The sequence below is a fragment of the Rhinatrema bivittatum genome, chromosome 5 (assembly GCF_901001135.1).
Source record: "Rhinatrema bivittatum chromosome 5, aRhiBiv1.1, whole genome shotgun sequence".
NCBI lineage: Eukaryota > Metazoa > Chordata > Amphibia > Gymnophiona > Rhinatrematidae > Rhinatrema > Rhinatrema bivittatum.
Genome location: NC_042619.1, coordinates 113,325,256 through 113,352,377, shown reverse-complemented (window position 1 = coordinate 113,352,377; position 27,122 = coordinate 113,325,256). Strand labels below are relative to the sequence as shown.

General features: G+C 44.1%; 1 protein-coding gene across 1 annotated transcript in view; it reads right to left on the bottom strand.

The window, feature by feature from the left end:
• LOC115092143 (complement C4-A-like) overlaps positions 1–27,122 on the bottom strand; it is a 274,266-nt gene that overhangs the window by 170,792 nt on the left and 76,352 nt on the right. Inside the window, exons 15-17 of the mRNA XM_029602749.1 lie at positions 13,392–13,518; positions 11,352–11,426; positions 7,514–7,711 (exon numbers count right to left, since the gene is read on the bottom strand). Of these exons, the coding sequence (XP_029458609.1) occupies positions 7,514–7,711; positions 11,352–11,426; positions 13,392–13,518 (400 nt within the window). The remainder of the gene's footprint in view (positions 1–7,513; positions 7,712–11,351; positions 11,427–13,391; positions 13,519–27,122) is intronic.

Sequence of the window (27,122 nt, the reverse complement as noted above, 5' to 3'; positions counted from 1 at the left end):
GTGAAAATCAGTGATTCAGACGGCCAGGCCCATGCTGCATTTTTTTTTTTTTTTTTTTACTCTACAGCCACTTAGCTGGCTATATATTTTTTAATTTAGCTGGTTACGATCACTTTATCTGGCCACACATGATCAGATAAATTTAAACCTAATTTGGCGATATTCAAAAGTAGCTGGTTATGTTTAAAGTTATCTGGCTAAAAGAGCTGAATAAATTTATTCAGGGATATCCAGCAGGACGTTAATCCCGCTGAATATTCAGGACAAGTTATCTATCTAACTTTAGCTGAATAAGTTTTCCATTCATTGGCTCATTGAATATTAGCCTGCAATACTTCATCTTTCAGGGTTGTTCCTAAGAAGGAACCTGGAGTTTGTAATAATACACAACTTATCCTTTCCAGACGGTGGTTCAGTATATGATTTAGTGGACCCTGCAATAAGCTCAGTGCTATATGCTTCTTTTGACCATGCAGTTGACATAGTGAAAAAATGGGATCCAGGGAACTGGGTGGCAAAGGCTAATAGTGAATCATCTTTTGGGTTGCTGTCATTACACCCTCAGAATTTTTACCTTTTGGGCTTCAGGTTTCAAGAAAACTGCTAGGGTTTATTTATTCAGAGGAGTCAAATGTGAAATTAAATCTGAATGAGACAATTTTCAGTTTGGTTTAGGTCATCTAAATCAAATAGGTGTAGTTCTCTGAAAAATCTGAATCCTTTTTGGCTCGTTCAGTTCAGACCCCTTTAAAATCTATGGGGCAGAAAAGCCAGACATAGAGCTATTTGGAGATGGGACAAGGAAAGTGAAAGATCAATCATGTTTCAGCCCTTTCCAATCAGCTTGTCCCAGCTGGCAACTGCATGGTTTTTATTTTTAGGTAAAAGCGAAACTAAGAGACCATGGAGCAACTGGTAATCATTAACATAGTAATATAGTAAATAATGGCAGATAAAGACCAAAATGGTCCATCCAACTTGCCCAGCAAGTTCATACCACATCTGCTGCTCTGTGCAGCTTACTCCCACACTTTCAATTTAGGACTGTAACTGCTACTCTGTTCAGGTTACCTCCATGCCTGTTTTAGGGTTGAAACTACTGCTGCATGCTGGCCACCCCATGCCCTCTGGTTAAGACTCTAACTTCCACTCCATGCAGGTTACACCCATACAGAAATGTTACTCATAGGTTATTCCATTTCTTAATGTCCATTCTCTAGCCATTTGGGATCTTTGTTTATTCCACTTCTTTTTGTCTTCACTACTTCTTGTGGGAGGGCATTCCGTGCATTTACCACTCTTTCAGTGAGAAAATATTTCCTGATATTGTTTCTGTCCATTGGACCTTCATATCATGATCTTGGTTTTAAGACTTCCTTTTTACTGGAAAAAGTTTGTTTTTTGCATCTTATTAATATCATTCAGAGTCATCTTGTTCTCTGTCATTCCTCAGATCTCAGCAAGAGAAGGCAGAGAGTTTGAATCTCCTTACTTCATATTTCCAAAGTTAAAGAAAATATTTTAAAAAAAGTTTTAGATTTAGAGAAGAAAACAAGTTGCACTCTTACGGTGATTGTCATTAGGGATGTGCAGGAAAAAAAAAAGTTTTTGTTTTCAATTCATTTTCAGGACTTTTTCCCATGAATTTCAGTTTGTGGATTGTTTAATTCATTTCATTTGTAAGAAAAAAAAAAAAGCAAACAATAAAAAAAGACAAAAAAACAAAAACAAGGCCTCCCGGAGCCTCCTGCTTGCCCACCCACCCAGAAAAATGCCAGGGCCAGGATCCCCCCAGCTCCCACTTACCTGGTCCAATGGGGATCTGCTGGCAAGGCTAGGCCCAGGCTGAAGCCTCGGCCTTGTGTAGGCTGAGGGCACAGTAGGTCTCCATGACCTTGGCTACTCAAGGCCGATGCCTCGGCCTGATCCAGGTCCAATACCGAAGTCTGGCCCAGATGCAGGGTCCTGATGCCAGGGCCTCAGCCTAGGCTAGAGCCCGGACCTAGGCCCGATGCCATGATCAGCTCAAATGCCACGTCCTGATACTGGAGCCTCGGCCTGGACCCAGACCCAATGCCATGACCTGATCCGAAAGCCGGGTCCAGACACCTGGGCCTCAGCCTAGGTCGGAGCCCAGACCCAGGCCCATGCAGCAACCCAACTCAGAGGCTGGTCCCGATGGCGGGGCCTTGGCCCGGTACCATGCCCGATGCCGCAAACTGACCCGGAGGCTGGTTCCTGATGCCAGGGCCTCTGCCTAGGGCAGAGCCCAGACAGGCCGGATCATGATGTTGGAATCTTGGATCAGGCCTGATGCCATGACCTAACCTGCAGGCCGGGTCCCAATGCCAGGGCTTCAGCCTGGACTCAGGCTCCACACTGTGACCTGACCCGGAAGCCTGGCCCTGATGCCACAACCCGACCTGGAGGCCAAGTCTCGATGCCAGGTCCTCAGCCTGGACCCATGACTGAACCCATGAACCAACCCAGAGGCCAGGTCCGATGCCGAGCATCTGCCTAGGCCAGAGCCCAGACACAGGCCAGGTCCTGACACCAGGGCCTTGGTTAAGGCCTGACGCTGCGACCCAACCTGCAGGCTGGATCCAAAATCCAAGGCCCTGGCCCAGACTCAAGCTCGACACCATGACTTGACCTGACCCGGAAGCCGGGTCCCAATGCCATGATCTGACCTGGAGGCTGGTTCCAGACACCTGGGCCTCAGCCTAGGCCAGAGCTCAGACCAATGCCCAATGTCGTGAACCGACTTGGCGGCCAGGTCCCAATGCTTGGGCTTCAGCCTAAAATATAGCCCAGACCAGGCCCGATGCCATGACCTGGATAGGAGGCCAAGTCCCATGCCAGGGACTCGGCCCAGATTTAGCCCAGATGCTGTGACCAACCCAGAGGGCAGGTCCTGATGCAGGGCCCTGGCCTGGACCAGGCCTGACACCAGGACCTGGCCCGAAGGCCAGGTCCCATCACCTGGGCCTTGTTCTAGGATCAGGCCCAAGACTAAATGTTATTTTCAAAAGTTCACAAGAATTTGAATTGCTGATTTACACTACTTTCTTGGTAAATAAAACTGTTAAATTGTTTTCTTTAATTTAAATCTGAGTATTATACTATTAAAGAGCCTGTCTTCCCTCTCTACCAGTGGGAGACTAGTTGGGTGGGGAGCGATGGAGCATGGTCAGCAGAGTCCTGCCAAAGGCCGCATTAGGCTTGCAGGAGTGCGGTGGTCAGCCACATTGCAGTCCAGGGGGTCTGCTACAGCGTCAGAAGTGCAGGTAAGCGTGGCAGTCCACAGCCTCGCCCCATGGACCACCGAGCACAAGACCTTTGGAGAAACATCAAGATATTTTGCCTGAGACGAGATAATTTAATTACACACTTTGCCTCTTCTCTTTATTATATTTTTGTTGTGACTGAATCCTTCAGCAAATTGCAAGGAGTGGGTCAGTTTCCACAATTTATCCCCCCAAGCCAAGGATGGCCCTCCATATGAGTACTGGCACCTTTCTTTATAGAAAAAAAGAAATAGATCTAACTGACCCCCCTGGTTCAAACAATATGCACAACTGAGATTGCAGCTAACTGGAATTTGATCCGCAATGAGGTTTGTTGAGTGATAATGAATTGTGGTTAGTGCCATGTCCATGGCTGAGATGATCAAAAAAGCTTAGGTTGCTAATTTTTGACTAAGATTCCATGTGATGTCTGATTCTAACCAGAATTTACAAAAAAATATAGACTTAATCATCATAATGAAAAAAAGATTTGGCTTTGGTGAAATCTATTTATCCAGTTGTTATATCAGCCTGGTCCCATGTCATCCCAATGTTGGCATGGAGAGGTGTCAGGTGCAAGAAGGGAACAGAAAAAAGCAAGCAGAAGTTAAATAACCAAGGGCCTCATTTACTAAGCATTTTACCCATAGTCACAGAATGGGAGAACAGCCTTAGTAGATCAGACCTCAAGTGAAAGATTTTGTTAAGGCTTTGGGAGTATGTACAATAAGCTTTGAGGAGACAAAGGACTGCATGCTTTTTTTTTTTTTAGACAGAGTGCATCTGTCAGATGTTGGTTTGGATATATTTCTAGAAGTCTTAAAAACAGCTATCAAAAACTTAGCAGGAACCTACCTGATGGTTGTGGGATGATTCAGAATAAGTACAATTTTACTGGTCTCTCCTATGGTTGCACTTCACCAGCACAAAAACTTGAACAAAATCTGCTCTACTATCTTAGATATAGGATGCCTGGAATGGTTTGGGCCTTTATTAGTATATTGACCTAGGTTCCTTATTTTAGTCTGGCACAAATTATGCCACAAAGTATAAGGTATAATATTTACAGGATATGCTGTGCCCAAAGTGAAAATTTTCCTCCTAAAGAAAATCACATAGGCCTGAGTATTAGATATGCGACGGTTTTAGTAAATATAGGTCATCTTTTGGTCAGATGGTATTACATGAACTTTTTGACAGACAGTGGGGGCACAGCCCCTATGGGTTCAGTTTAGGAGTAGGTTATAAAAACCCTGAATCTCCTGGGTCTGGAGCTGTTCCAGAGTGAAGGGACAGACAAAGGATGAAACCGTAATCCTCTCCCAGGGTTACAATGGTGAGGAATTAGGAATTTGGGCAGAGATTCTTGTCCAGAGTCTCAGGAAGCCTGAAGAAAGTAAGATTTTGGTGAATCTGTTTCAAAGAACGATAAAAGAGTATTCTTTAACTGCTGTGGGGATTTGTTAGGACCAGGAAACAAAGTGTGCCAGCAAGAACTAGCTGCAGGACTTGGAGGATCCTGTCTACATAACAGAGGGATTTTTTCCTTGACCTGGCCAGGACACAGGATATCGAGGTAGCTTTTAAAAGCCTTGCGTATGCAAAAACAGTCACATACGTGCATAAATGGGCCGTGTGAATTTTAAATAGCAGGGAAGGGCGCGTATACATCAATGAGTACCCAGAAAAAGTAGGCCAAAAAGGGGCAGGGCTGGGCATTCCATAGGCGAGGCCAGCACTGACGCATGTAACTCCTAATTTTCCTCAGCTGCTACGCGTATGTTATGCGCGTCACTTTGCTACAGCTCTTCAGTAGGAGCAGGAGTCTGGCGAGAGAGACAGCAACTCAGTCTGATACTCTATATATCGACCATTGTAAGGGGGCACTTTGATTCGGGGTGAGTTTTCAGGAGGTGGCTTGGGGTTGGGAGGTGTTGTTACAGACACATTCAGAGGCATTCATTGTAAAATTGACATCAATAAAGAATTTTTCACCTTATAAGTGATGAAAATTCTAACGAGAAGAGTTGAGTTGTATACTGCAGTGTCTGCTAGCTGCATTGTACAAATCAACTCCTTTTCATCAATTATAAGGTCTAAAATGCTTTAATGATGTCAGTTTTACAATGGATACCTCTGAATTTGTCTGTAACAACAGTCCCCAACCCACGTCCCAAAAACTTACCCGAATCCAAGTGCCCCCTTACAATGGTCCATATATAGAGTATTAAACTGAGCCTTAAAAAGAGTCTGTCTCTCTCTCTCTCTCTCTCTTCTCTCTGATGTTTACTGGACTCCTGTGCCTACCAAGAAAGTGGTGTGTGTAAGATATATGTGTACAGCTGCAGACATGCACAGGTAGGTTATAAAATAGTGTGGCAAGATGGGTGCACACGTGGCCCTTTTAAAATCTACCTGATTGTGAGTACATAAAATTTGGGAATGGAAAGAAAAAGGGGGTCCGGCTAGACCTAAGTTGATACTGTGTAAAGACAAGGAGTAAAGAGCAAAACAAGTATTTTTTCTGGTTGTGAGGAGAGAAGACTTGACCAGGACTGTGATTTTCTGATTAGATTTGTCCAAGCACTGTACCCCTTTGCCAGTTGAGAGTAGAGATGTGAATCGTGTCCTCGATCGTCTTAACGATCGATTTCGGCTGGGAGGGGGAGGGAATCGTATTGTTGCCGTTTGGGTGTTTAAAGTATCGTGAGTATCGTGAAAATCGTGAGCCGGCACACTAAAACCCCCTAAAACCCACCCCCGACCCTTTAAGTTAAATCCCCCACCCTCCCGAACCACCCCCAAATGCCTTAAATTACCTGGGGGTCCAGCGGCGGTCCGGAACGGCCTCCTGCAATTGAATCGTGTTGTCTTCAGCCGGCGCCATTTTTCAAAATGGCGGTGCAAAATGGCGGCGGCCATAGACCAACATGATTCGACTGCAGGAGGTCATTCCGGACCCCCGCTGGACTTTTGGCAAGTCTTGTGGGGGTCAGGAGGCCCCCCCAAGCTGGCCAAAAGTCCCTGGGGGTCCAGCGGGGGTCCGGAAAACGATCTCCTGCCGCGAATCGTTTTCCGTACGGAAAATGGCGCCGGCAGGAGATCGACTGCAGGAGGTCATTCAGCAGGGGTTCCAGACCCCCGCTGAACGGAGGTCCGGAACCTCCGTTCAGCGGAACGACCTCCTGCAGTTGATCTCCTGCCGGCGCCATTTTCCATACGGAAAACGATTCGCGGCAGGAGATCGTTTTCCGGACCCCCGCTGGACCCCCAGGGACTTTTGGCCAGCTTGGGGGGGCCTCCTGACCCCCACAAGACTTGCCAAAAGTCCAGCGGGGGTCCGGAACGACCTCCTGCAGTCGAATCGTGTTGGTCTATGGCCGCCGCCATTTTGCGCCGCCGTTTTGAAAAATGGCGCCGGCTGAAGACAACACGATTCAATTGCAGGAGGCCGTTCCGGACCGCTGCCGTTCCGGACCGCCGCTGGACCCCCAGGTAATTTAAGGCATTTGGGGGGGGTTCGGGAGGGTGGGGGATTTAATTTAAAGGGTCGGGGGTGGGTTTTAGGGGGTTTTAGTGTGCCAGTTTTCCTGCCCTCCCCCTTCCCCCGATTTATGATTTTTGACGATAAATCGGGGGAATTGGTATTGTATCGTGGCCCTAACGATTTTTGACGATTTAAAATATATCGGACGATATTTTAAATCGTCAAAAAACGATTCACATCCCTAGTTGAGAGTGGGTTAAAAGCTGAATATTGATGGAAGATTAATCTTATTAATAAATAAATAAATACTTGTTTGGAATAAATAAAGCTGTGATTATTCTCATCCAATATAATATTGAGAGAGAATTTTTTGTGTGTAGTCTTTTCATTGAAGGGATGGTAGCCAGTAGGGTTGCCAACTGACCCCCAGGTTAACAGAATAGACTGATCCAATCCTGGCTTTGTCCCATTGCATGCATGGATTTGTAGTTCTGATTGTATCATTGATATCCCTAATAAAAGGAGAACTACAAGTCCATGCATGCAGTGTGGAAAATCAGCAGTGGATCAGTCTGTTCAGTTGACCTGGGGAGTCAGTGGGCAACCCTAAGAGTCAGGGGCAGAATTCAGAGGGTAAGATAGGGGATAGGCGAGAATAGGATATTGATGGGTAAACATATGGCATGCACAATCTAAAATGTAATTAATCAGACAATGTTGCACATGTACAGCTTCTTACTTCTTGCCAGTCCTGTATTTTGTTCCTTCAGCTTCTTGCGCACAATTGCGATACGTTCACAGCAGTCCTTAAAAGCTTCTTTGCATAAGTTTGTTCCACGAACTTTTGTTAGCCTCTTATCACAGGAGAACCTCATTGGGTTTAACTTCATTCCATCGTAACAACATTTGCGTGTCTGAGCATCCTCGTATTTCTTAGCTGATAAAACAGAGTTAAATGGTTAACAAAGAATTGTACTAACTGGGATAATCAGAACACACAGAGGCCAATATTCAAAGGCATTTAGCTGGATAACTCACAAGTTATCCGGCTAAATGCTGACTTTCTGAATAGTGGGACCCTTATCTGGCTAGATTTTAGCCGGATAAGTAATTATCGGGTATAATCTAGTCAGATAAAAAAGAGATCTAAAAAGAGTATATAAAACTGTAGTTTTATATTTAAAATGAGAAAGCACAGTTAGCAATATAATGTTAAAGGGGGGAAGGGGGGACTGAAAGGTGTCTCGTAATTACTTTCATATGTACAGCTCTAAAAAAGAAAACACACTCGAAAAGAGTTGATTTAAATTATGCAGATTCATGGAGTCTTATCTTACAGATAAGTAAGGCAATTCCACAATTGCTGAGCACATATTTTCATGAGGCATGCTTATTTTTGGTTCATTTGTAAACATGCCAGTATAATTTAATGAATTAAGATGACTGAATGTATTTATTTAATTTTAAATCTATTAATTGTAGCCTTAATATGGCATCCTTAATTAGTGAGCACTAAATCAAATTACTATTGCAACACATTCTAATAATATTGATTTGATGAGAATGACCAAACTAGACATGGGGCCTAATTTATTACGCTTTTTTTCCCCCCATAGACAGAATGAGGAAAAGCCTTAGGCTAGTTTTGGAAATACCTGTGGACAAGATAACCGGTTAAATTTAACCACTTGTCTTTTGATTAGATTTTCAGCTGCAGCTGACCGGATAAGATTGGGGTTGAAAATCCAGTGAAATCTAGACGGTCAACATATGACCGACTAGATTTAGGATAGTCTGACTCTCCAAACATAACAAGTTAGCACTGAAAATCAGCCCTATCCTGGTAAGGCCTCCCCGGGAGTCAGCCACACCTTTCTCCACCAATACAATTGTCAAGAAAACAGGGAACCACTGATCACCCACCCCTAACTTTCCCACCCAGTGCATTATTAAAAAGGAAAACTCCCTGAATTCTGCTCCTTCCACTTATTGAATTATTTAAGAAAAAGTCTCCCTGATCCTCTCTCCCCCCCCCCCCCCCCAAGACCTCCTTTCCACTCTCCAGAAGCCTCCTGAAACCTCCCCACACTGAGATGGTAGGGGGAAACAGGCTTTCCTGCTACCAGTGTGAGAGGTTGGGGGGGGGGGGGGGTCTTCTGGCGGGAAGAGGCATCTCCAGGGGCTACTTCTGTTCACTGAAGGGAGGGAGGGAGGGAGATTCAGGAGAGGAGATTAGAGAAAATATATTTTTTTAATAATGCAACAGGAGGAAGGGAGATGGGGAGGAGGGATCAAGGAGATTATTTTAAAATAATGCTAGAGGTGAAAGGGGTGGGGCGGGAGGGAGATTGTTATTTTAATAATTCTGTGAGGGGAGTGGGAGGGAAAGAGGGCATCCACTAGAGAGTTTATTTTGAATGCAGGGAGAGGGGATTGAGAGGAAGGAAAGCCACTGGGCACATTTTTTTTAATGCAGGGCAGGAGGGAGGACTGTTTTTTTGAAATATTGGGTGGATGTGCAGGAGGGTGGATCGGGGTCCTGGATGGTATATTGGTGGGGGGGATTGTTATGTCAGGAGGGAGGGAGACACTTTTTTTTTTTTAAATTACAATTTGGGAAGGATAGAGGGTAGCCAGACAGATCTAGGCCTGCGCTTGCAATACCCAGGTTTCCCCAGCCAAATTAGTTGGATAGTGCTGAAAATTAGCACTACCTGCTTAACTTCTTCCCCCAATCTAACCCCCCCCCCTCTCCCCCAGCTGACCATTTTTTAAACTTTTGAAAATCCACCCCATATTCAATCAAGCTTATGGTGTAAAAGAAAAAGAAGCATAAGCGAATTAGGAATTGCTATTAATTACGTTGACAGAAAATAGCCACTGCTATTACTGGCAACAGTAGCATGGAATAGACTTAGTGTTTGGGTACTTGCCAGGTTCTTATGGCCTGGATTGGCCACTGTTGGAAACAGGATGCTGGGCTTGATGGACCCTTGGTCTGACCCAGTATGGCGTGTTCTTAGGAATGTTTTATTTTATTCTCACTCTTTTTTTTGTCTCAGAGAGGTCAATATGGAAAGCTTAAGCAACTTATAGCTGGATTTATCAAATTGCTGTAAATATTGCATGTGGTAGAAAAGGGGTGCGTTAATTCCTAATTATTGCAATGTGTGCTACATCAGCACAGGTATTACTGCAGAGAGAGAGAGAGAGAGAGAGATTGACTATCTATAAGGCTCTTGTAGTAGTAAGCTATTTATATCTCTATAGGAGGCCCACCTAGTAAGTCGAGGTGATGTTTACGAAATAGTGTAGGGGCTAGGGAGTAGGGACCACTTTTATATGCCGATGAAGGTAGAGAGTCCATCAAGCTAGGGCGAGAGAACATTGTACAAATCTCATCTTTGTGTGAGTTTTCTCACTCCTAAGGACATCAAATCTTCACAAGAGTGTACTGTTCTGTTCGTACGTCTCACTCCGCATGTAAAACTGCCCCTAACCCCTACATTACTACCTAAACCTCAACTTACTAGGTGGGTCTCCTATAGTAGCATATATGGCTGCTTACTATGATGCCACCCCAGAGGTGCTCGCTCTCTCTCTCTCTCTCTCCCTTTCCTCTCCCATCTCTGTCCCTCCCCCAGCCTAAAAATGTCCAAAACAGAGTTTTCCAAAAAGTCACAAATTGCATCATGGGCATATCACACAGCTTAACACAATTGAAAAAGGTGTAGTTATTTTCAGCAATTTTGTGTGTTATGGCTTCACACTACAAAGCCAGACCACATTTTTGGAAATCCCACCCCAAACTCCTCCCCAGCCCATCCCCTTTTAAAAATTTGCATTGCACTATGCGTTATGGTGTTGCTTATCGCATGCATTAAGGCATTTTTGCACGCATTAAGGCCTTTTTCGCAAGTGAAAACGCGTTAACACATGCAAAAACACCATAACGCAATTTGATAAATGACCCTAATAGTCGGAAATCACTTATCCTGCTAAGTTACAAGGTATATTCAGCGACATGGCTAAGCCACTGAATATACGCTTACATATCCGCTCTAAGCTGTATAAATTATAACCAACTAAGTTTAGACCTGTTCTATGGGATATCTAACTTAGCCGCATAACTTATACGGCTAACTCACTCTGCTCTGATCTGCTCACTACATACCCACAAGTTATGCGGTTAACTTTTTAGCTGTATAAGTGACTTATGTGTCTAAGCAGAGGCCGCTGAATGTAAGCGCAGGTTCAGTAGCTGCTACTTAGCCGCATAATTTACACTTATCCAGCTAAATAGCATTGATCATGCTTGGACCATCGGCCTCCTTAAGTTTTTTTTTCAGGTCTTGAGACTGTGTTTATCATTATTTAGAAAAAGACAGCAAGTCACAGGCACATTCTGTATACTGGGCCACATGGTAACGCACATGAATGGTCAAAATAGCACAAGGAAAGAATATTGTTAATTCTGCCAGTTGAAAACATTTTGTGTTAAACCTCTCATTTCTAACACAATACACCTTTAGCTTTCATTGTCATGGATACAACTAGTGAAAAATATAAGGTCGTACCAATGTTTATTACTGTCTGGTGAAAGTCCGCTGATCTTTTTGATCTTCCGGAAAAGCTTTCTTGACAAACATAGTCTAGAAGAGCAGATGAAGACATCTTAAGTTCCAACATTTTTATGCTTTTATTTTCCATTAGAAAAATTTTGGAAGAACATCACAATATAAAAAGTAATAAATTGCAACAAAAGCAATAGTTAGCTAGGGACTGAAATTATTTTCCCTCTGTATCTAAGAAGCTATGGAGCACTGGAGGACAGGGGTCTGTGCCTCGTTGGGCTGGTGCTAAAATACAGGCGTTGTGTCGGAGCTGGGTAAACAGCTGATAGTGATGCTATTTGGTGCCTTGCTAAATAGCACTGAAATAAAGAGCCCTATAGAAAATCCCCCCCCCCCACCCTATCCCCCAATCTGTGGAAAAAGTATGCGCACAGGGCAGAGAAAGGTCAGGAAAGCAAAGTAGGTGCAAATGTATTTGGGTGCATTATACCAATCTGTATGTTGCCAGCTGCAATTTCAGAGAAACCCCATGAGTACAATGCACATTTTGAGGGGTTTTAAGCCTTTCACTGTTGGGTTTGTGTCGCAGTACTTGAAACACTTTAGGAGCTCTTCTCTGAACTACTTCTGTCCTCTCAACATCCTTACAGAACAGCACACAGTAGTGAAGGTGCCGGCCTCACTAGTGGCAAATGTATTACCTTCTTTTTCCTCTTAATGATATCTCTGCTCATGCAACCAAGCCCACCCATTCTGTTCATCAGTGTACATCTTTAGCACCTTAAATCTTAAGAAGCATGGGGTGTAAGGGAGTGGGAGTGGTGGGGACTGTGAGGTAATGGGGGAGGGATGTAGGGATGGGAGGGCTTTTTAAAAAATGTTGAACCATGTACTCTTTGTTCTTCTGTGTTTGGCGTTTCTGGAAATCTACAACTACTTTTGCTTGTAATATGCTATGTGGTTCAATAAAAAATTGAATTATATTAAAAAAAACAAACAACTTTTTGCATGGCTTATAGTGCAGGCCTTGAACCATTTTGGTAGACCTATTTTGAAATGTCTTTATTTTACAATGACCTTTTGTATATGAGATCTCCTAAATTCGTTACAGTGAGCAAGGTGGGGGTTCTCAGAGACCTGCACAGTAGTAATACTCCTTCACTCTTTCTAATGCACGCTGGTGAAACGTAAACCTTAATGAGGTCTTTTTTCTAAAGACTTTTGCATGGGTAAACAAATGCTTATCCACATAAAATGGGCTTCCGGAAAACTGCCCAGGCCTTCCGCAGGTAAAAATACACATACTGTGAGCCAGGGAAATGGGGTGTTCCTGGAGGCAGGGCTTGGTCTGGGAGATTAGATTTTCAAATCTCCATGCATGCTTTTCCCTGTGAACCCAATCCGTACAAATAACAGCTGAAAATGTGTTTGGTATCATCGTACCCGTGGACTTTGTGGGTCCAGTTTTTAAAGGAAAATTCTGCGGAGAGCTTCCCTTTTTAAAAAAAGTTTCCCAGCCATGCAAATGAGATGGGTAGAGATCTTTTGCCCAGAACTTTACTCCTGGGATGGCTGGAAAACAGATAACTATACCCTACTGAGGCTCATCTTTTGTTGCAAAAAGCAGATGAAGGTGTTTTTGCACATCGGTTTTCTAGAAAATCATAAATAATGAGCTGCTTTGCATGTTTTTGCAATCCAGCAGCTCATGATTTGTTTTGTTTGGTTTTTTTATTTTAAAAGAATGTGTATTGAAGATCAACTGATAAAGTAATGAAACATTTAACTAAATGAATTAGCCAATACATCAAATTATGACATTAACACCTCCCCCAATGATTCCCAACCATATGCAATATGATTTTAAATTAAATTTCACACATAGCAGATTACACTTGAAGGTTTATTCCCTGTGATGCAATGAACTTGCAAATTTTTTACACACAGGTCTTTTTTTCAGAAAAATGTGTGAAAACCGTGAAATTTCAGCCTTTACAGCCTTTACAGCCTTTACAGAAAACTAAGAAGATGTGCTTTTCTTACCCTCTCGCATAGCTGATGTCATTGTATTTGTAACAAATGCCAGGCCAGCATCAGTGAAAACTCCAAAAGTATTTGCTCCCCCGCCAATGGAACAACCGAGGTCGTAGGAATTCATGACATCAAAGACCTGCAAGATACATTAATACTGAACAAAGATAGAATGCTTCCACCACAGAGCTAGAAATAATAATTTTGAGCACTAGGGCTTAGTATGACAACATCTGATTTATTCCACTTATATTGCAATATGAAGAGACCCTCTCACATACACTTCTGGGCAGACTATGAAGGACTACGTTCAGAGCAGTACTCAGGGGCGGTTCTATCATGAGGCTGAGTGAGGCGGTGGCCTCAGGCGGCAGAACTTTGGTGTGACAAAAAGTGCCCTGAAAAACACCTCTTCCACAACCACTGCCTCACCCTATCTCCAAAGTCAAACATCGGATCGGGCAGGGATAAAACAGACCCCTGCCCGATCCGAGCCTTTACATACGTCACGTGCTGTCTATGAGGCCGCTTATAAGCCTCTTCTGCGAGGTTCGCTGGCCCACCTGGGGGCAGCAGGTGCCACCAATCCTGAGGGCTGGGAGGTGCTCTGGAGGCAGCAGGAGATCATACCGCTAGCCCAGCCACTCTGCCGAACAAGTCCGCTGTGATCGGGGCTGCCAGGGACAGAGCGCAAGTTTGGGGAGGAAGGGAGAGGAGCTCCAGGGTGGGGAGGGGCAGCTGCTTGGCTTCGGGCATTTGGAAGCTCCCAGCCTTTCTCTCCGGGATGGCTGCGGATCAGAGCTGCACTTTCTCTGCTTCTTATTCCAAGCTTAGGGCTGATGCAGTGCAAAGAAGAAAAAGCTCTTGGTAGTGGAAGTGGGGAGGGGGATAATAGCAGGGAGAGCGAGATTGGCAGAGGGAGGGGGAGTAGAGACAGAAAGGAGGAGAGGCGAGTACGCACCAGAACCTGAGAATTGGCCTTGTCGTTGTCCTTTTTGGACCCTGTAATGTTGTCTTACTCTTCCTGTCGCTGCTATGTACTTTTCTTTGTAATCACCTTATGCATCGTTTTGGCAGTTCCTGGACAAATTGTCAGACCAGAAAGTTTCCTAAAATTTGAATCTGAAAGGAAAGAGAGACAGACCTGCAAGGGAGAGAGGGACAGAAGGAGAGGAAAGCGAAAGGGAGCCAGATCCCTGTCCTTCCTATAGTCTGTACTTATATTTTACTGCTATGCATTGTTTCTCCTGCATTCATTTTTAAAAATATTTTATGCATTTACAAATTGTCCTGTCAAGAGTCCAGGGATGGATTTATCATGAGGCAGGGTGAGGTGGCGACCTCAGGCAGCAGAACTTTGGAGCAGCAGAAAGTAACCCTCCAAAACACCTCTACCACATACACACTCCCACACAGGCTCTCACCTCCCCACAGACACACACAGGCTCTCACCCTCCCACTGACACACACAAGGTCTCCCACCCCCACACAGCCTCTCACCCCCTTCAAAACACACGCAAGCAGTTACCCATCTACCCAGACAGGAAGTCACCCACTCGCACACACCCACAGGCATACATATATACACACACACATGCCCTATGATACAAATCACATTAATCCCGTAGATCTTGTGCCTTATTCCAGGAAGTTAACATTGTGTTAAGTGTTACTCCTGACAGCCAGAGAGGGGTGCAGTGAGGAGTGGAGAGGATAAGCCAGGTTCTGCACTGCTTAGATTTCATGGACAGGCTCAGTTGTGTGATTTTGCCCCCTTGGAGCTGCTGCCCTGTGCAAGTGCACAATTTGCACAGTGAATCATGCAGGCCTAGATGGTGCATTAAGGGTAGGGAGACTGTGTCAATTTGTTTTAGTGGACAGTTGTCCGCCGAGACTTACTGGGCAGTGGCTGGTGGTGGTCCCGCCCCCCACCCGAATATTTCTTTTGAGTTGATTTTGAGATAAAAGTATTTGGCTGGCTTGGGGTTATCACAGCTAAGGTGAAGTTTAATCATTCCAGCCACTAGATATTGGCTTAAGACCATGTCAAGTCTATTTGAGAGCTGTAGCCAAGTGCACTCATCTCTACATGTGTCACTATTGTGGAGTACTAGATTGTCTGGAATACAGCAATTTATTAAATTTACCTTTCAGCATTGTAATACCACAGGTTATAGCAATATTTCCTAATCATCTCCTGCAGGCACATCTAGCCAGTCGGGTTTTCAGGATTGCCACAATGAATATGCATAAGAAAGATTTGCATACACTGAGTCTCCGATACTAGGTTATAGGATATTCGTAGATGTGAGCCGCTTAGTACATTTGCCTATTCATGGCTAGGTGATCACCAACTAGATGGGTGGCCGAGTTTGGCAGTGGACTTACACTGAGGCTAGTAGCCCTTGATGGGACATGATTTCCAGCTGGTAGACATTGTATCTAAGTTATAATGAAATGTTTGGCTGAGCTGGGGGCTGGAGGGGAAGGTTATAGCTCGATGTTGGTGGCATTATTTGATATTGTAACCCATCATCTGATTGTAATGCTTGTTATATTTTAATAAAGCTGTGGCCCTATTGTTTTCCAAATAATTATTCTGTGTATTCATCTTTAGTTTGGCAAATGAAGAAGTGTGTGTGTGTGTGTGTGGGGGGGGGGGGGGTGCAATGCTAATGACGGTTATGTCATTTTTATTAGTACCTACTGTCTACACAGGTAAAAGTACCTGCTTATGTCAGCAACACAGGTACTTTTACTCACATATTAGAGACATTCACACAGGTAGTTTTGAATGAGCAATTGTAGCAATAACGCCAGGATAAAAGGTGTAGTTATTTCCGGTGTTAAATCCCACGATAGCATGTGTTATGTTACTGCACGCAACATTAAGCACCCCTAATTTTCATTTACTCCTCCCAAACTCCTCCCACTTGACTACATTTTTCAAATTTGCATACACATCTCTCGATGCATTATTCATCGCAAGCGTTTTGATGTTAATCATGTGCGTTAGGCTCTAATGCCCATAATAAGGTCCTAACGCGATTTGAAAAATGATCCCCCCATGTCTACCTGCACAGAAATCTTAAAATTATCTCCATAATGTTAGATATTTGATAGATGAAATGAATATACAGCTTGGTCTTACTATAGGGGGGTGATTATCACTGTACAATAAAACTAGCAACAATGGAAATAGCAGTATGGGTAGTCTCAGGATTGTTAGTACTACTAAAGAGATATTTGAGAGAAAGGAAGAAACATATAGGGGCCCATTTATATTGTGTTAATGCCAACAATGAGGTCATAGTTCTATTGTTATTACTGAAACCATGCTTACAAAACAGCACTATAATCTTAGCAATGAGAAAATCACTGTCTTGTATTTTGAAATTAAAAAGCTATTAATGTTGCTTTACCACCTGAACTTTATGGGCTTTTATTTACAAATGGTATGAAAATTAATTAAAAGGAGAGGAAAAATCTCCCTTCACAATTCATTGAGACTTATAAAATAGAATAGCTACTGTCTGCCCTATTTTGTTCCCCAAATTTAATGCTTCTGACAACCAGGGGAAAATTTGGTCACATTCAAAAACCTACTAACTGAGTAAATTACTTGGGAACTTTTATATGGATATTCAGTGGCCCTTATCCAGCTAAAAGTGCTGCTGAATATATCTGGGCAAAGCTACCCAAGCAACTCCAGAACTACTATTTATCCAGTCAGACGAACCCCGGTACCTTTATCTGGGCAGTGCTTGGTATCGGCACTACCCGAACAAAATGAAACTGTGTCCTGGAGGGGCACTCTTGAGCAGTGACAAGATGGCCGCCTGATCTCTTAGCTCCACGAGACCTTCTCCTCAAATATACAAAAAACAACATTTTGCGGATGTGAATAGTTCAGAATTTAATTATCCTTCAGTAAGAATGGCTGCTGCTAAAGCTGGGAAAATTGAAGTGGCATTTGCGGCTTCGGCCAACACCAAACGAGCAAAGCAAGATCCTCAGACGCCTGACAAGGCCCCGCTTCCCAAATCAATGGCATCGGCTGACTTAGTTCTGACGGAGCTTAAGCAGCTAAAAGAACTTATTCAACTTAATATAGACGCTACCGCTGCAATCTGAAGTGATCTCCAATCGATGTCAAACCAGATGTCTAATTTTCAAGCGAGATTAGACGATATGGAGACTCAGACCTCCTCCTTGCTGGTTGCTACTGTGCCATTGCCGCGCCTAACCAAAGACATTGAGAAACTTCAACAGGATATGGAAGATCTCTCCAACAGGAATTGGAGGAATAATATAAGAATTTTGGGCATCCCGGAGGGAGGAGAGGGTACGAATGTTTTCGATTTTGTGACTAAATTAATCCCTTCTAGTCTTAAATTTACCTTCGATCAGTCCTTTGAAATCGAACGGGCACATAAGAGTTCCCTCAAGGCTCCCCCGGACTCCAAAATATCCTCACCCGATAGTTCTCAAAATATTGCGATATCCTCAGGTCTTGAATATCCTAGCAGCAGCACGCAGTAAAGCTCCGATTCATTATCAGAGCAACACTATACTTTTTGTTCCAGACCTTGCTAAATCTACAGTGGAGAGACGGAAGGCGTTTCTGGCGCTAAAGCCTCGGCTGCAAGCTCTAGGGGCCCGATATGGAATACAATACCCGGCTCAACTGAAAATTACCTGCAACAATCAAACTAAACTATTCCAAAAGCCAAAAGAAGCGGAGGATTTTATTCTCACTTTGGGAGGCACCTCTGAAATGGTCACTTGATTGATCCGTCTCTTTTTCTTGTTTGCTCACTCTTATCCATCCGGAGATCGGAGCTACTGAAATTTCTATGTTGATCTCTATTTCACACATTTCACATGAAGGATAATGTAACTTTTCTATTTGTTTTCCTATTTAGTTGGATTGAACATCTTGGCTCAGATACAGACCGCTCATCTGCTTACCCAGTGTTGTTTTCATTATATAATCCAACACTAACTTCTGTTTGTTTCAAGGGAGATGAGAGTCAGGAGCCTTATTGTTCGCCTTGAGGCTCTTTATTTTTTCCTCGACCGATCGTGTTACTCTGACTGGTCCTGGTGTAATAGGGATTCCTACCTTCTTCTACTAACTCTAAGTCGCATTAAATGATGCATACTTCTGATATCTCTTCCTTCTCCCACTTTGCTTTTTATTCTTTTTTCCTTCTTGGCTCTCTCTTTGGCTTCTCTTTGTTCCCCACCCTGTGCTTACTGCTGAGGTCTGTTTGCAAGACTCATTATTTCTCTGGCAAATCTTATGGCTAACATTCCCTCTACACTTACACTAGTATCGCTAAATGTTAATGGCTTCTCTCATCCCATCAAGCGAAGGAAAGTCCTGACTTATTTGCAGACTCTACAAGTGGACATTGCTGTGCTCCAAGAGACTCACTTGACAGCTTCTGAATCACTGAAATTGCAACAGTAATGGGTCGGTCAAGTTTTTTTTAGTCCAGCGACCCAGAAGAAGCGTGGCACGGCTATCTTACTACATAAGCAACTAGGGGCGCAGGTATTACACCAATCTGCTGACATTGACGGCCAATGGAACTTCCTTCAAATTTCCTTACATGACGAGAAGATCACAGTTCTCAACCTACACGCCCCAAACCAAGATGATCCACATTTCTTTCATTCTACCTTTGCCCCGCTGTTATGTACAGACTCCTCTCAATGCATTATAGGAGGTGATTTCAACCAACCGCTGGATCCGATCTTGGACAAGAAATCATCAGCCAAATCAACTATCTCCAACTCCATGATAATGCTGCGACATTTAATCAATACATTTGGTCTTTCAGATCCCTGGAGATTGCTCAATCCCACTGGACTGGACCATACTTTCTACTCATTTCCGCAATCCTCTTACAGTATGACTCCCAGGATCCAAGCAGTGAAAATATGTCCAATTCTCATATCTGCAACACAATGCAGGAGCAGGGAGCTGCACTCCAAATATTCAATACCAACATCAAAGGAGATGCAGAAAGTTCAATGAGTCCCCACGACTTCAAAATAATTTTGTGAAAGATATTCTTTTTATTTTATCATCGGCAACTCCATTGCTTAGAAGAGCACAAACTTTAAACAGGGTCCCCCGACACAGACCCATGTTTCGCCAAACCCGGCTGCGTCGGGAGAGACAGACAATTTGACACAGAGTTCATCAACTATTAGGGATGTGAATCGTTTTTCAACGATTAAAATTATCATCCGATAATGTTAATATCGTCTTAAATCGTTATAGAACACGATACAATAGAAATTCTAAAGATTTATCGTTAAAAATCGTTAAATCGTGTTAGTGCGCACTAACGGGAGTTAGTGCGCACTAACTCCCCGTTAGTGCGCACTAACTCGATTTGGTGCGCACTAACTGAAAATGATACAAATAAACACTTTCCAGGTCACTGAAGGTCAGTTAGGAATGAATATGTGTTCCTATTGGCTGGCTGCCCTCTTATCTATTGATGTTACCAAGGTTACCACTGAGGTGATGGTTGGGGGGATGGGAAATGGAACTGGAAACTAACGAACACCAACAGAAAATGAAACAAAGTGTTCACACTTCCCAGGTCAGTAAAGGTCACTTAGGAATGAATATGTATGTATGTATTCCTATTGGCTGGCTGTGCTCTTATCTATTGATGTTACCAAGGCTAACACTGAGGTAATGGTTGGGGGGATGTGAAATGGAAACAGTTGGAAGCTTGACAAAAAAGTAATGTAATGATCAGCACTCACGTGACTAGAACTTGTTTGTTTATTATTTTTGTTAGCAGGCACCTGAAATGCTAGTGCATGTTGAATTTGCCAATCACTGTGCATTTTAGAAAGGTGGTCTTGGCTGGAACTGTACACAGTTCAAATATATGTAATTGATTGTTGGTAAGTGTATTTTTTAAGTAGCCACACTGGCACAAGTATGTTTACTTTTCCTCCTACTTAACTCACTAGCTCAGCTTTGTAAGAAGGGCTTCTCTGCTTGTGTGTTGTTTTTGTTTGGTGTGAGGAGAGCAGAAACATCAGATCTTTATTCAATCTACTACAGTCATCTCTTACAGTGCCCTATCCCTATTAATACCAGGAGTGTTGTGATCTTCCTGCACACAGTGCCCTAACCCTGATACCAGTCTGAGACAGCTCCCTCCCTGCATTACTAGTGAGAGGCTGGCTTTACAGACAGGGGGAGCTGCCTGACCCTCACTCCTGACTTCCCCCATGTCCCAGCTAGTGAATGGTGTGTGGGTGAGGGGGGGGGGGGGGAGGATGGTGAAGTCTGAGACAGCTCCCTCCCTGCATTACTAGTGAGAGGCTGGCTTCACAGACAGGGGGGAGCTGCCTGACCCTCACTCCTGACTTCCCCCATGTCCCAGCTAGTGAATGGTGTGTGGGTGAGGGGGGGGGGGGGAGGATGGTGAAGTCTGAGACAGCTCCCTCCCTGCATTACTAGTGAGAGGCTGGCTTCACAGTCAGGGGGGAGCTGCCTGACCCTCACTCCTGACTTCCCCCATGTCCCAGCTAGTGAATGGTGTGTGGGTGAGGGGGGGAGGAGGATGGTGAAGTCTGAGACAGCTCCCTCCCTGCATTACTAGTGAGAGGCTGGCTTCACAGACAGGGGGGAGCTGCCTGACCCTCACTCCTGACTTCCCCCATGTCCCAGCTAGTGAATGGTGTGTGGGTGAGGGGGGGAGGAGGATGGTGAAGTCTGAGACAGCTCCCTCCCTGCATTACTAGTGAGAGGCTGGCTTCACACACAGGGGGGAGCTGCCTGACCCTCACTCCTGACTTCCCCCATGTCCCAGCTAGTGAATGGTGTGTGGGTGAGGGGGGGGGGGGGAGGAGGATGGTGAAGTCTGAGACAGCTCCCTCCCTGCATTACTAGTGAGAGGCTGGCTTCACAGACAGGGGGGAGCTGCCTGACCCTCACTCCTGACTTCCCCCATGTCCCAGCTAGTGAATGGTGTGTGGGTGAGGGGGGGGGGGGGAGGATGGTGAAGTCTGAGACAGCTCCCTCCCTGCATTACTTGTGAGAGGCTGGCTTCACAGACAGGGGGGAGCTGCCTGACCCTCACTCCTGACTTCCCCCATGTCCCAGCTAGTGAATGGTGTGTGGGTGAGGGGGGGGGGAGGAGGATGGTGAAGTCTGAGACAGCTCCCTCCCTGCATTACTAGTGAGAGGCTGGCTTCACAGACAGGGGGGAGCTGCCTGACCCTCACTCCTGACTTCCCCCATGTCCCAGCTAGTGAATGGTGTGTGGGTGAGGGGGGGGGGGAGGATGGTGAAGTCTGAGACAGCTCCCTCCCTGCATTACTAGTGAGAGGCTGGCTTCACAGACAGGGGGGAGCTGCCTGACCCTCACTCAAGCAGAGAAGCCCTTCTTACAAAGCTGAGCTAGTGAGTTAAGTAGGAGGAAAAGTAAACATACTTGTGCCAGTGTGGCTACTTAAAAAATACACTTACCAACAATCAATTACATATATTTGAACTGTGTACAGTTCCAGCCAGGACCACCTTTCTAAAATGCACAGTGATTGGCAAATTCAACATGCACGTGTCTGCTAACAAAAATAATAAACAAACAAGTTCTAGTCACGTGAGTGCTGATCATCACATGTCAAGCTTCCAACTGTTTCCATTTCACATCCCCCCAACCATTACCTCAGTGGTAACCTTGGTAACATCAATAGATAAGAGCACAGCCAGCCAATAGGAATACATATTCATTCCTAAGTGACCTTTACTGACCTGGGAAGTGTGAACACTTTGTTTCATTTTCTGCTGGTGTTCATGAGTTTCCAGTTCCATTTCCCATCCCCCCAACCATCACCTCAGTGGTAACCTTGGTAACATCAATAGATAAGAGGGCTGCCAGCCAATAGGAACACATATTCATTCCTAACTGACCTTCAGTGACCTGGAAAGTGTCTATTTGTATCATTTTCAGTTAGTGTGCACTAAATCGAGTTAGTGCGCACTAACGGGGAGTTAGTGCGCACTAATCGGAAAAAACAATTTTTAACGATTTTTCAACGAAATAATCGTGCCAAACACGATTTTCTTCTCCTGCCACACGATTTCTATCGTTAAGACGATATGGAAAACGATTCACATCTCTATCAACTATAACATAAAGAAATTATAAACACGGTAATAAAGGGAACCAGTAATGAATAGATCAAATATTAAACAACATTCCTTTAAAATTCATAAGACACATCCCTTTCCAACTCTGTGCGTACATTTAATTCACAAGAAGAGCGGGCAGAGCAGGCAGATCTCAGCATTTAAAGGTACCAGAAAATGGCACCAAAAATTTGGCCAATGAAAAATACAGTATTTTTCATTCATGCCCTCTTATTGGTTGTATGTAATGCTGGTGTGTTGTGATTGGCCAAATTTTTCTAAATTATAGGCAGTCTTTAAAGCTACGATCCGAGGCGAAATACTTAGCTACTCTATACGCTTGAAGAAATTCCTGAAGGCAGAATTACACACTCTTCACCAAACTGTTGCCGCCCTTGAAGCTTCTCATATTCATTCTCCTACCTCTCTTCCTTCAATGCTTAATCAAGGCGCAGTTTCAATATAACCAGCTGTTAAGCTCTCAAGTGAAATTATCCCTCATTCGGACTAAAACCCTTTATTATGCAGAGAACAACAAGTGCGGACATTTATTATCCTCTTTACTCAAGAAAAACCAGGAAAAAAAAAGGATTGTTAAAATCTCCTCCTCTTCAGGCAAAATGTTGCATACTGATGCATAAATACTGCAAGCCTTCCGAGACTTTTATGCTTCCCTCTATCAATCTGAAGCTTCACAATCAGCAGATGCAATTTGCTGTTTTTGGCCACCTTACCCAAACTCACTGTTTCTGAAACTCAAAACCTCCAACTCAATTATCCAATTACCAAGTCTGAAATTGCAGTGGCGATTTCTTCTCTCTCTACAGGGAAAGCTCCCGGCTCAGATGGATACACCATGGGCTTTTATCAAGCTTTTAAACAGGAACTTGTACCACATCTTCAGGAATATTACTCTTCTCTTCTTTCACACCCTGAAGCTTCCTCGGCTTTCACAGAAGCTTGTGTAGTAGTGATTCCTAAACCAGGCAGAGATGATTCCAATATTGCAAATTATTGGCCCATATCTCTGCTTAACACAGATTACAAGATTCCTGCAAAGATTTTAGCCACTTGATTATCCTGTATCATGCCATCTCTCATTCACCCTGACCAATCTGGTTTTATTAAAAACAGGTTGATATCCAACTCCCGCCTCTTTTTGTATATACATCATTTTATGTTTTTGGCTGACTCTCCTGCAGTAGCTATAGCACTGGATGCTGAGAAAGCCTTTGACTGCATTGAATGGTCTTTTTTATTTCACGTTTTACAGTGTCATGGCATTGGCTCCACCTTCCTCTCTTGGATACAGCATATCTATCTCTCTCCGTCCGAATTTTTATATATAAATAATCGGTCTTCCCCACCTTTTCCTCTGTTTAGAGGCACACGATAAGGTTGTCCTCTTTCCCCACTCCTTTTTAACCTGGCATTGGAACCACTACTATTGGCCATATGTAATGACTCTTCTATTTCAGGAATAACAATTGTATCATATACATTTAAATTGTCTGCATACGCTGATGATGTGCTTCTTTTTCTTTCAAACCCTGACTCTTCTCTCCCCGATCTTTTTAATCTCATCTCATCTCATCTCATTGTACACTACCCTTTCTGGTTATAACCAGAAAGGGTAGTGTACAATGAGATGAGATTAAAAAGATCGGGGAGAGAAGAGTCAGGGTTTGAAAGAAAAAGAAGCACATCATCAGCGTATGCAGAACACAAGACAGAACTCCTCCCTCTCAGTTCCATGGTAAACATTTCCCAATTTCAGATACAAAAAGTTCCTAAAGGACTCAAATATTTGGGTGTATACTTTTAAACATGTCCAACAGACACTATCACATATGCCGAAGAATCGATTTTGCAACAGGTGAAACACGCTACTCTTAAATGGTCTCTGCTACATCTTACCTGGTGGGATAGGTTAGACACTATAAAAATGGTATTAGCCCCAAAAATCACATATATATTGTCAATGCTCCCCATTTTTTTCCAAACATTTTTATGCGCATGTGGATTGACTTCTCATTGTGTTTCTCTGGAATCTGAAAACTCCTAAAATTGCGTTGAAGAAGTTAAAAGCTAGCAAACAAGATGGGGGAGTGAATTTCCCTGACTTCTATACATACCACCAGGCTTTCATCTTGCAACAGGGATACCACTACTTTGCCTTACCTGAACTTCAAATAGATCCTCCTAGATGGCTATCCTTAGAACGCAGTCTGCTTTTTCCATACCCTTTAGAAATATTTCCGGGCATATCCTTACAACCCAAACATGCTGCCTATCCGATACTGAGCTCACTACATAGAGCTTTATTGGAACTAGAAACTTTAAGATCGCCCTTAACTTACACATGGTGATCGTCTAAATGGGCCCCTTTGTGGCGGAATTCCTTAATCCGTATTGGGAACCAGCTCCTCAACTGGCCGATTTGGCAAACTAGAAATATTTGGACTGTGACATCTGTATTCCAGCATAACACCTTTCACTCTTTTACATTACTGCAGGAACAGTTTACCTTGCCCCGAACACAATTTTATGCCTGGTTACAACTTCATAACACTCTCCAGTCCTTAAAAGAGCATACTCTCTTCCCTACCAAATCTCCATACTTCTTAGACCTATATTTGGAATGTGGTCCTAAGGGACATGTAGCATCCCATATGTACAAACATATTAAATGTTTATCTCTGACAGCTCCTTTAAAATCTTTACACAGCCTATGGTCCTCTGATTTGAAGGAATCACCCTCTACAGAGGTTTGGAATCATGTATGGAATGTTTCCATATGCATATCCCTGTTACGGGCCCGACCCGCGGAGGTCTGCGGGCCAGCCCCCCACCTACCTCTGGATAGCTACGGCAGCGGCAGCGTTGCTGAGGCCTGGTCGGGCATGCAGCCTCCGGCGCGGCGTACCCTCTGCAGGGGAGACCCCGCCGACGTCTCTTCAGGCTCCGCCCCTAGGCGCGCGCGCACAAGGCCCAGACATTTAAAGGGCCCAGAGCGGGAAAGGACGCCTCCACCTCTCAGGATGACGTCAGATGCTGCAGGTATATAACCCTGCTGGACACCCGTCTCCCTTGCCTTGCAACGAGGTTCATGCTGGTAAGAGTTGCTAGTTGCTGCTTCAGATCCTCTGGCTTCTGTCTTCAGCTTCTGACTCCTGGCTCTCGACTCCAGCTTCCGTCCACAGACTTCTGATTCCGCTTCATCCTTTGGCTTCCGACTTCGGCTTCGTCCAGGAGGCCTCACCTAGTCCAAGTGGCTCGGGTCCTCACGAGCTCCTCTCGGGGGGACCACGGGCTTCCAGTGGTGAAGTTCCAGTTGGCCTCCTGGCTCCAGCTCTTCGTCTCCATTCCCTGGATACTGCCTCACAGGAGACCACTCGTAAGTCCAAGCGGCCCGGGTCCTCACAGGCTCCTCCTGGGGGGACCTCGGGTCTCCAGTGGTGAAGATCCTTTGGTCTCCTGTCTGTGCCACCTCCCGGCTTCGACACCCACTGGGTATCTCCTCAGTGAGCCACCAATTGTCCTAGTCGGCCCAAGGGTCCACGAATTCAACAATCCCTTTCTTCTAGTTTGACACAAACATCCTTTTTTATCATGCACAGAGCGATGCGGACCCCATGGAAATTATACAGAGCCAGACTTACTAAAACCCATGATTGTTGGACCTGTTCTGCACCTCAGGCTGCCCTACAACATATTCTGTATTCTTGCCCTTATGTACACACCTTTTGGCTCCAAATTTGGTCGACTGTGTCCAACATATTACACTTTACACGCCCACTCTCTTATAGTATTATAATTCTCAAAGGTGCATACCCGCATCTCCCAATTACCACTCCTCAACGTAAACTTTTCGATTTTTTCCTTATAGTTGGACAATTCAATGTTTTATCTAATTGGAAAAGAGGGGATATGTTATCGGAACATCTGTGGTGGAATTCTGTTAATCTGTATTGCAAATATGAAAAGGCCATGGCGGTCAAGTCTAACCGGCTCACTGCTTGGTCTCAGGTCTGGAAGCCACTAACTACTTATTTAGCTTCTAAATGATCAGCTTAGCACTTGTAACAGACCTATCTAATTCCATAATATAGATGCACCTCTCTCCTTCCCTTTCCCCTTCTTTTCTTCTCTTCCTTCTCCTCTCTTTTTCTTTCTTCACCACTCTCCCTTTTCCACTACTTTTTTTTTTCTGGCTTAACAACTTTATGTTCAGATTCTCGTTATGTAATGCCATTTATTAGACATCTCAATAAGTGTCTGGATAATATGTACCTATTTTCTTTTTAGTCATCCTGGTTTTGACACCTAATGGTTGTACATTTTTATGTTTTTGGTATTACTTGTAATGCTTTTGTCTACTTCTTCTTTTAAATTGAATAAAAAGTTTAAACAAAAAAAAAAAGAAACTGTGTCCTGAAAATGCCCAATGTGACTTATCCGGGCAAATCATTTAGCCAGGAAGTGTGTGTGTGTGTGTGTGTGGGTGGGGGGGAGGGAGGATTTTAAATGTCGGGGTTTATCCAGCCAGGAAAAATATTTGAATATTG